We start from the raw sequence: 10,771 nt of genomic DNA on the forward strand, positions 1-10,771 counted from the left end.
GGCTATTGCCGCTCGCTCCTGACGTGGTCCCCGATCATCCTCCTGTGGTAGGTAGCCAGGAAGATGTCGTTGTCCCGGGGGCAGTCGTAGTGGCAGGAGCACACCTTGATGAACATCATCTTCCTGTGGAAGGAGTCTCCCTCGGGGCAGCGGAACTCCACGTCGGCCGTGCTGGTCAGCTCGGGGGTGCAGCACCGCCCGTCCCAGCAGCTCCCGCAGAACCGCGGCCGGTACGAGCGGGTGCTGGTGCACCCCGAGAACTCGAAGTGGAGGCTCTGGCGTGGCCTTGGGGTCCTCACACACTTCTTCCCTTTCTAGGGAGGGAGCGGGGGGGTTAGCACAGACAGGAAAAACACACCGAGGCCTCCGCTCCATCCCCATCGCCATGCGATGGGGCACAGGGACAGCGGGACCACGGAGCAAACCCCGTGAGCCAGCGCCTTTCCCAAGGTCTCCCCTGGCATTTGGGGAGCTGGGGCCCCCCCTCTCCCCAAGCCCCCTACCTTGGTTTTCTCCACGGGGAAGTCGCAGGGCCGGACCATGCAGAGCCGGGTCTCCTTCTCCAGGCGGCACCGGGGGTTGTCGTTGGTGACGCGGGCGGAGATGCCCATCCCGCAGCTCCGGGAGCACGCGCTCCACGCCGTGGTCTGCACCAGGCAGTTCTCCTGCAGGTTGTTCAGCTCGGGCTTCTGGGCTGGCTCCTCCCTGAACACTGAGCCGTGGGGAAGGGACACAAGGCGAGGCTCAGAGTTTGGGACAAAGCGTGGCAGCTCCACGGCTGCTCCCAGCCTGGTCTAACGCTGCAGGAGCAGCAGCAGAGGTCTGGCCCATCCCATGAGCTGCTCGGCCTCTCAGCAGGGGGAGGATGCAGGGAAGCACTTCCTACCACAGCACGGCACCAGCCAGCTGTGCTGTGACACCACAGAGCGCACACGGCATCACTGAGGTCTCACATCAGCGGCTCTGGTACCCACGTGCCAATACACAAAACCATGACCAGTTCCAAACCAGTCGCTGCCCCAGTGCACAGGTAGTTTGGACCCTCTCCTATTCCCCAGCAAACAGCTCCTGGCCCCATTCCAGGTACCCCAACTCACTGGTAGTTTGAATCCACCCCTCTCCCCCAGCTGATCTCTCCCGTTCCCATCCCACCCGCCCCGCTCACCCGCCATGGCCGTCCCGAGGTCATTGTCACTCTCCTCCTCACACACCCACTCCTCGCAGCACTTGTTGTGGACCCGGACCCTGCGGGGGCGGGGGCAGTCGGGGGACGGCAGGCGCAGGTCGTCGGAGCAGAGCGGGATGCAGCCCACGGCCCCGTCCAGGCAGATGCACTGCAGTTTGCACGTGGGCTGGAAGGTCTCCCCGTTCAGGTAGATCTTGCCCAGCAGGTCACACGTTGCGCCCTCGTGAGCTGTGGGAGGAGGAGGAGGAGGAGGGGAGAGGAAGAGCTGAGCAAGAGGCTGAAGTTCTGCCTCAGGAGGGGCAGAGCCCGCCCTGCCCTGCTCTGCCATCCCAGTGCTGCATGGTTTGATGTTTGCCTCCCTGGACTCAAAGGCTGCTCATGACATCCATTTTTTGGAACCACCAACCCTCCCAAAGCTCTCTAGAAAAATTTCTTCTCCATTTGGGTGAGCTACCAAGTGTGAGTTTGTCTTTACAGCCCGTTTGTCTTTGCAGTCTTTACAACCCCAGTCAGTGCCTGGTCAGTGGTGCCACATCCCTGACACGGCACACGAGCAGCAACTTTGCTCCTCGCTACTCCTGGCAGACCAAAAGGCAACGTTCTCCCAAGAGCAGCTGGTCCCCACGTGGCTGATGGCACCTACAAAGGAAATGACACTTTGGGTTGGTGACCTTCCTGGCCCCTCTGTGATGCACAAATCTCTTCTTCCTTCCAGCTCCAGCTTTTTCTAGTTCCCTCTCTTCTGATCTCCGTGTCTCTCATCTCCAGCCCTCCTACCAGTCTGTCCCTCCTCCCTAATAAAACCTGTTCATAAAAGGAAACACAACAATGTCTGACAGGGAGCAGCAAAACCTTCACTCTGCAACAACTTGTTATATCTGGCTTAGCCGAAAACTTTCCCAGTGGAAGTTTTCCAGCAGAAATCTCTTATTTGATCGAGATCAGGAATGGTTTCAATAGGAACCAACTGAAGCATTTCATTTTGATATCAAAAGTTTCCCTTATGCTCAACCAAAATACTCGTGGGACAGTGTCCATTGAGGGAAGTGTTTTGCTCTGGTAATTATTTTAGACACTGCAAAAGATCAAGATGAAATATTTTGATAAAATGGGAGCAGAAAATTTTGACACAGCCAAATGAGTATTCTAAATAAACCTTGGACAATTTTGAGGTTTTGGGGGGTTTTTTAAATATATAGATATTTAGACATATTTTTAATTTTTTTTTCTTTCAGCCTGAAATGAAATGTTGAAATCTCGGAGTCGTTCACAGGACAGAAATCCTGATTTTGGACAGTTCTCAGCAGCTGCTTCTTTCTGCAAAAAGAGCCATGCAAACCTCTATTGGGAAGTTACCAAAATGAAGGATTCTTGGCTGCTTGTGGAGGCTTCCCAGGAAACCTGATCTATTTTGCCCTTAGTCCTGCTCACCCGGGGGACACTGTGTCAGACAGAAAGTGTTTGGACTAAACAAGGATCAAGAGTCTCTTTCCATCCCATCCCTCGAGGGGACACAAATCCTTCCGGATTGTTCCAAACCGGAGCTGGATCTCGACTGGCAACTCTTTTCGATGCCGTTGGGATAAAAATACTCCTGTGCTCCAGCTTAGAAGTTTCAAAATCCTCACTTTTTCCACCGGAGTGGAAGCCATCCATCCACCCTCCCTCCACACAACCATTCAGGCTTATTTTTAAACCCTCTCTCCCTGTTTTTCAGCCCGAGCGCTCTCCTGTCCCGCTGAACGGACCGTGCTGTTCCCTCTCCTCTCTCCCTCCCTCACTCCAGGGGTTGATTATGTTTTCCAAACTCAGTGGTTCTGTCGTGCCCTTCATTACCCTCCCTGACCTCCCTTTCCCAATGACCTGATCCAGTTAAGAGGTGGTTCTTTATTCCCTGGCACTGCCCGACCCCAAACACCAACTCCAGCCAAGGAGACTTTTGCCCTTTCCCACAGGGAATATGGCAGGGCTCAGGGAGCCTTTCCAGGTCCCAACACCCACCCAGGCCACCCTAGCACTGGTAGGGACCCCACTCTAGAGTTACTTCAGGATTGTCTCTACCTTTCTGATACTCCAAGGTATCTGCAGGAAGAGAAGGATTCCTCTGCATTGAGTGGAATGTGATAACATTAAGCAAATACACAATAATTTTGCCTCTTTCACAACTCCAGCTGCCTGCCCTGCCTCCAAAATCTCCCCCTCTTCCAACAGATCCACGTGGACACCACAAGAACGTCACCCAAGGACCTTAGGGCCCAAATCCTCAGTTGATTTTTGGGAGATATCCTGGTCTGGGTTTGCTTTGGAGTTTTGCCATGAAAAGCTGAATTTCTCACTTAAAAGCAGGAAGGACAGTTGTGTCAGCAAGTGTGATTTCCCCCACAGCAGGAATGTGAGACTCTTACTCCAAAATGTTTGGATCAAACCTGTTAGGTCATGGTGAACACGAAGCACTGTTACCAGAAGGATGTCCAGGATGGGAGATTTGGAGATGGAGATTCCCCCAGTCCTGAGGGAATCACTCCTGTGATTTCACTGCCTTTCCTCCACAAACCCACAACTCATTCCCAGTGGGAATGATGCAGCCTGCAGTTCACACCTGCCGGGTGTTGTCACACCTACATTCACCTCATAAAGCTTCAATCCTCAGCTCTCAGGTGTCAATGCCTACAGAAAGTACCAGGAGCTCCCGTGGCTCCTACAGATCCCAAAAAAAACTGGGTGAGGGAAATGAAACAACTTATATAAACTTTTCAAAATAATAATAATAATAAAAAAAACTTCTACAAGTTAGATTCATCTGGACAAGGGCCTGAAGCTTCTGGCAGAGATGGGGCAGAGGAGTCTTGTTTTTAAGCAAAGAACAGGAGATTGAGGAAATACTTGCCTTTTTTTTTTTCCTCTTGACCAAAGTCATTTTTGCCTGTTTTAAAAAGAGCCACCAAATAAATAAAAAAATAAAATCAAAAAGAGTTTTCTTTTCTGGCTGAAAAGAGGCACGAGGAGAGAAAACAGTTCCTTGCCTTCGTGTTTACCTGGCTCAGGAATTTCCATGTTCCACATGGACACGATGCAGGGAAGGAGCTGTTCAGCTCTTCCCACCCACATATTCCAGCCAGAAACACGCTTTGGGAGCAGCCAGGTGCAGAACACCCATATCCAGTGCAAGGCAGGGGGGTTTGGGGTGGGATTTCCCAAGGAAAAATGCTTTCAGTAAGAGCCCAGATTGCTGATATTTACCCACGGGGATAAGAGGATGTGTCCTAAGGATGTCCCAGGACACAGGAGAGATCCACAGCCCCACTCATGCCTTGGGGGCTGCAGGAAGGAGCTGTGTGTGTGTGTGTGAGTGGATTTATTCTGGGAGGGGGCCACGGAAAACCACCCAAGAACAGAACATGCAGGTCTCACCTAAACAGATCCCGCTGCCTCTGTGGATCTTGGAGAAGTCGCAGTAGAGTCCCTTGTGGTGGTCGCAGGGTCTGTGCAGGGAGCAGAGCTCTCCCAGCTGCCTGGCACACACCTTGCAGCAGCCACAGGCATCCAGCACGTGGCTGGTGCCAGCAGGGCACTGCAGAGGCTGGGACGGACACTGGCATGGGAATGTGCAGGCCTGTGCTTCTCCCTGGAGGGCAAAAACCCACCGAGAGGATGAGTTCAGGCAGGGAAAGGGAAAACACGGCTCTGCCACAAGCACAGACACCCCAGAGAGAGGAGGGAGAGCCCAAGGACTCACAGGACTTTTCTAATCCCTCACTCATCTGGAGCTCAAGGGGGAAAAAAGATACCTCTGGGAAGCAAAGCCAAAACAAACAGGACAAGCAGTAGCTCGGAGTCCCCTGCACAGCTCACCCCCCTCCTCCCTGGAAGCAGTAACATAGTAATTATTAACAGAAAGCAATTCCAGCTCTTACACAGGACAAACATCAAAACCTCTGCAGCAGCAGCAGCAGCTATGGTTGAAGGGGGGTTTCCTGCTCTGGAAAATCCAGGATGTGTCCAATACCCCAGTCACTGAGTCTGAGCCACCCTTGTCCTGCATCAGCCTGGAGCAGCTACAGCAGCTCAGCTCTGGATGTGCCCAGACCTGAGAGATGTGACACCCTGACTGTGGACACTGTGGCCTCTAAAGATCCTCTGAAACCTCCTCAGTGCCAGCTCCAGCCTGGTTTTCTCTTCCTGCCCACTCAAGTCCCCCCCTTGCCCTGCTCCATCACCACTCCAACCTGCTCAGGCGCTGCTGCACGTGGCTCAGCTCCCACCCGGGGCTGACACAGTCTTTGCACGTGGATGATGCTGCCAAAACGCCCTGGGATCCTGCCCTGCTGTGACCTGGGTGGAGAGGGAGGCATCCAACTGGGCAAGACCCTCCCAGCTCCACTGGCAACCTGGGAGAGGGGCAGCCAAACTGGGAAGAGCCTGAGGGCAGGCAGGGTGGGAGACTCACACCTGGGACAGATGTCAGAGAATAAATTTCTCTTTCTTTGCAGCTCTGTTTGCACTTGTCACATCCCACCCAGCCCTCCCTCGGGAAACAGCCTCCTTGGATATTGTGTTTGTCACCAATAACAGCAGGAAAACTTTTCCAGCTGTTTTGGCTGTTGCTCTGACTTGAGCTCACGTGGGGTAGGAAGGTGCCAACTGCTCTGTACGGCTGGAACACCCAGCACAGCCCAGGGCAGGACTGGGACCGGGCTAAACCTTCCCTCAAAGGCATGGAATTATGGAATCATAGAGTATGCTGAGCTGGAAGGGACCCACGAAGATCATCCAGTCCAACCCTTGGCCCTGCAAAAACACCCCAAAAATGCCACCTTGTCCCTGAAAGGATCATCCAAAGCCTCCTGCAGCTCTGGCAGCCTTGGGGCTGTGCCCACTGCCCTGGGGAGCCTGTTCAGTGCCCAACCAGCCTGTGGGGGAAGAACCTTTCCCTGAGATCCCACCTAAACCACCTCAGACACAAATCCAGCCATTCCCTCTGGTGCTCCCGAGGGGGTGATTCAGGAATCAGCCTGATTCTCCTGGATCCCTCCTAGCAGGGAGAATTTGGGAGCCAAGCCGCTCCTGCCTGCAGCCCAGCTGTTCCCAGCCGGCAGTGCTGGCACGTCACGGGGATCAATTCCCAACCACTGAAGTTCATTAAAAGAACTAAAAATACAGAAATCCCCCCTACTGTTTTTCATGTAGGCAACTGCTGGAGCTGCCAAGGGACGTGTTATCCAGCCCAGGGTGAGTGGGTGGGGGGTATGTGAGCTCACACGAGGCAGAGCATTCCTGACACGGGATCTGTATTGAGATGCAACCCATGCACTTCAGAAAAAAAAAAATAATGGCAACAAGCATTTTCCAGTGCAGTGTCAGCCACAGGCCATAGAAAGAAACACTCCCAAAATAGCTCTCCTGCTGAAATCCAAACCAAAACAACCTCTTTTGGGGTGACAGAACACAGAGGGATTAAACCCATCCCTGGAAGTGTTCAAGGCCAGGTTGGATGGGGCTTGAAGCAACCTGGGACAGTGGAAGGTATCCCTGCCCGTGGCAGGGGGTTGGACAAGATGGTCTTTCTGTTCCTTTCCAGCCCAAACCATTCCATGATTCCAGGAGTTCTCTTCCTTGCCCTCATTAATCCTTGATGGTTCTGGTGATTTCCTTGATAACTCACCCACACAAACCACCCCACCTGGTTTCACCTTCAGCTCCCAGCAGCTTCACTCCCTCCCTGTATCACGGCTGCTTTCAGGGTGTCTGGATTCAGATCTCTGGCTTGTCAGAGACCTGCTGGGTGACCCTGCTCCCCCCTCTGCTCTGCCTCATTTCCCTCAGCTCAACCCCCCAGTCCATCCTGGTTTTCAGGGCTCTTTCCAACACTCCAAGACATTCCCACCAGTCAGCTCGGAATTGCCTCCCTCCATCACCCAGGGGGTGTTGGGGCTCCTGTTTGCTGGTTTTATTGCAGAGCAAAGTCAGCCCGTGCTATTTATAACTCCTGCTGCTCTCCCAGGTCCAGGAGAGGAGGGAATGAGCTGGAATTGGGTTTGGCTCACACACCCCCTGGCCTGGCCAGGGGAACCTCTGGAGCTGGGAACAGCTGGGAGAAAGTCAGTACTGAACCAACCTCCTGAGTCTTCTGTTACTCAATTCTCTTTCACATAGGCTAACTAGTGGATTTTATTGGGATTCCACCTGCATTCTTTCCTAGGACTGCTTCTAGGAGTTGTTTCAATACAGGGTGGAAACTGCCCAAAGAACTGCCCCAAAGAACTGCCCAAACTGTCCCCAGGAACTGCCAGGACTGGAATTAGGGGCTTTGCTGCAGACCCAAACGTAACACAAAGCCCAGCATCTCCACATAACCTGCCACTGACCCGTCCAGAGGGATTCAACTCAGGGAACATTTCATTTTCTTCCCTCTGCAGAAGGGGCTGCCCCAAAACTCACTTTTGCTCTCACTGAGCAGGATCCTGATTTCAGGATCACTGCAGCCTTGCCCTTGTTTTCTGTTGAGGTTGGCAGAGCACTTCTGTGAAGTCTGAGAGCAGCAGAACACAACCAGCCTCAGGGATCGAGGCTGTGCAGTTTAGTTCTAAAGCCTGGAATATCAGCTCTCCCTGCTGCTGGCTTTGCTGGCACCTCTTGCATCCATCACAAACACTGTGTGAGAAGCTGTGGGACTCCCAGGACTCCTGAGTGATGGCCAACATGGGAGTGCCAACACTTGGATAGAGGATTCCCTTGCCTCTGCTCTGTCGTATTCTCCACCTCTGACTTGCGGGTCCCATCGCAGCTGACAAGCCAGAACAAGCTCCCTCCCAACTGCCAGCACCAAACCCAGCTACTTGGGGGTGAGAAAGAAGGAGAACCTTCTTCCTGCTTCAGATTCACATAAAAACTCTTCCTCTGCACCCTAAGGAGGGCAAAAAGTTGGGGACAAGAGCTCCCACCAGGTCTGTGGCACCCTCAGGATTTCTCCTTCCTCATCAAGGTCCACAGGAGCCCAGGGAGCCAGCTGAGGGAGCCAAACCTAAGAGGACTTTTAAAGTTTCCTTGGGCTCATGACTGCACTCAGAGGGCTGGGAAAGGAGAGTTTTGAGCCTAGCCAGGGGTTAATGCTGCAAGGTAGAGGTGAGACAATAAATACCCAACTAGTTCTCCTTGTGCTCCAAGACTGGCAGTAGAGAAAGCAGCCAAAGCACAGCTGTCCATCCTCCAAAACATGGGATTATTGTGGATAAATCCCTGCTCTCCCTCTATCACAGGCTCTCAAGGCACCTTCCCAAGGCTGTTGCAGCACTTTGTACAACAACCCACAAGGGGAGACAAGAAACAGTGACCCCATTCCCAGTGGGGACACAGAGACCTGCCCAGGCTGAGCCTAAACATAACTCCCAGAAACCCTGGAACTACTCCCACTTCTGAACAACACAGCAGGCAGATCCAGGAGTAACAGCGCTCGTTTACTGCCTTGATCCACCAAAAAAAAAAAAAAAAATCACAGATTCATTTAGTTTGGAAAAGACCTTTATGGTCATTGAGTCCAACCTCATGTTCAGAGCCCAAAGAGAGGTAAAACTCCCATTTCTGAGGCAGGTTTAGGGAGAATGACACATCTCAGAGTGATATTTGAGGGTCACAGCAGTGGGATTCACGGTTATTGTTTATATGACAAACACGATGCTGCCAAAGATGAGCCAGTGCAAGAACCCAAATGGCAGCAGTTACCCTCAGATCACACCCCAGGGCACATTCCTGGCAGGAAAGGGGCTGGCACACTCCAAGTGCTGCCAAGAGCATCCAACAGAGCTCACCAACCAGGAGTTTATTGCCTCTCTCAGCACAACAAGCCCTGCAAGTGCTTCCGTGAACCCGATTTCCTGATGAATCCAAAAGGTACTTCCAACAATTTAGAGCCATTAATGACTGCTGGGACCTTCCTGCCAGTCCTGGCACGGGAACAGCACACAAACATCCTAAGAGGAATCAGCTGCTCTGTCAGGCACTTGTATTAACAGGAAAACAGGCACAAATCCTGCTCTGCAGTCCAATTTTCCCCTGGGGATCACTGGTTTTGGGAGCACATGGGTGGGTTCTGTGGCAGCTAGGGAAGGATGGGGACGGTAAGGAACTGGGATATGAGACTGTATTCCTTGCAGTGACACAAACTCAGTGACTGACTTTTCCCTCTCTCTGTTCTCTTCTCCCCCTCGTAAACCAGGGCTGGCCTTTGACTGCCGGGAGGGGGACGAAACAAAACCCATTCCCACGTGCCAGGAGCCCCGAGATCCGTGGATGACTCGCGTTACAGGGGGCAGCTCCAAGCCCGGTTTAATTACACAGCTCGCTGGCGTCGCTCTGCTCCCAGCCCAGCTTCCCTGGGAAACTTGGGAGCAGGTGGGAAGAGTTTCCCAGCCCAAAGCCCTCTCATGAATCCAAGCAAGAAGCTGCAGAGCCCGGGCAGAGCTGTACGTACCCAGCCAGGGGCGAGGAGCAGCAGGAACACGGTCCGGGTCACTGTCCCCAAGTTTCCAGACATGCCGAGCACTGGGAAGGGATCCAGGCTGCCGACCGACTCCCGCTCGTTCGGAGTTTCCCGTCCTTTTGGAGCAAGTTGCACATCAGCTTCTCCTTAAATATCCTCTGGAGGGGGCGGGCCCCGCGCTGAGAGACGGGCTTGGAACCGAGCCCGGAGGGGTGCAACAAAAACTGCCCAAATTCCAGGGAACGCGAGCGGATTCCTGCGGCACCCGCGGTTACGGGGCTGCCACTGCTGCCCGCAGCCAGGTTACCTTCCAGGCGGGGAAATCAAACCCCGCTAAAAGCAGGGTTATTCTGTTTTCATTTTTCACCTCTTCCCAGCTCCCGGAGTAGGAATCCTGGCACGGCCTCGCTGTCAGAGCCCCCCTTTCCCCGCCTGCAGCCGTTCCTGTTCGGCTGCAGGAGCTGAGGGGTGAATAAGCAGAGATTTGCGGGGCTCGGTGTTGGAGCAGGAGGGAGGGATGGGAAGTTTGGAGCCGTCAGGTGTCACCTCTGTCCCTGCATCGCTTGTGATTCCAGCTCCCAGAAATTAGACTTTCATCCCTAGAACTCCTGCACGAGGCGTGCTTGTAAAACTCCTGCGTGTTTTTACAAGGACACGAAAAGGTTTGGTAAAGGATGAAGAGGTTTGATAAAGTGCAGCAATTCCCTAAAGTGCTTTGTTTGTGCCTCGGGACTGATGCAGGATCTCACACATCTTTGCTTTGGGGCATCATCCTTCCTGCTTGCTGCTGAAATCCAGCACCAGGCTTCTCTACACACCTGTGGGATATGAGGGAGTTGTTTTGGGTATTAAAGAGTCGTTTTGTTTATTCCCAAAGAGGAAGCGGAGCGCTGCAGTGGGAGGAGGAGGAGGAGGAGTGCAGCAGAGGGCACTCTTAGCCCTCGCTGGCCGGGGGTGGGACAGAGCAGGTCGGGTACCGGACAGGAGCCTGAGAAAGATGGAGCTGTGGCTTAGTCAGGGAGCATCCCCTGGGAGAAGTGGTGCAAGGCCTGGTACTCCTTTGGGGCCAGGAGAAAGCCGGGGCTGGGGCCCAGGCGCTGTCCCACAGA

General features: G+C 53.5%; 1 protein-coding gene across 2 annotated transcripts in view; it reads right to left on the reverse strand.

Annotated features, from left to right (window-relative positions):
• Positions 1-10,471, reverse strand: part of LOC114069773 (connective tissue growth factor-like) — an 11,759-nt gene extending 1,288 nt beyond the window's left edge. Inside the window, exons 1-5 of one of the 2 annotated variants that reach the window (XM_027906809.1) lie at positions 9,654-10,471; positions 4,598-4,811; positions 1,166-1,414; positions 504-712; positions 181-314 (exon numbers count right to left, since the gene is read on the reverse strand). In XM_027906809.1, coding sequence (XP_027762610.1) covers positions 181-314; positions 504-712; positions 1,166-1,414; positions 4,598-4,811; positions 9,654-9,716 — 869 coding nt within the window. In that variant the 5' untranslated portion in view covers positions 9,717-10,471. Of the gene's footprint in view, positions 1-2; positions 315-503; positions 713-1,165; positions 1,415-4,597; positions 4,812-9,653 lie in introns of those variants that run through there. The other variant, XM_027906808.1, reaches the window with a different exon arrangement.
• Positions 10,472-10,771: the final 300 nt, after the last annotated feature.

The sequence above is a fragment of the Empidonax traillii genome, unplaced genomic scaffold (assembly GCF_003031625.1).
Source record: "Empidonax traillii isolate 1590-97213 ecotype Southwest subspecies unplaced genomic scaffold, ASM303162v1 scaffold1356:size330773, whole genome shotgun sequence".
In the NCBI taxonomy this organism is placed as follows: Eukaryota; Metazoa; Chordata; class Aves; order Passeriformes; family Tyrannidae; genus Empidonax; species Empidonax traillii.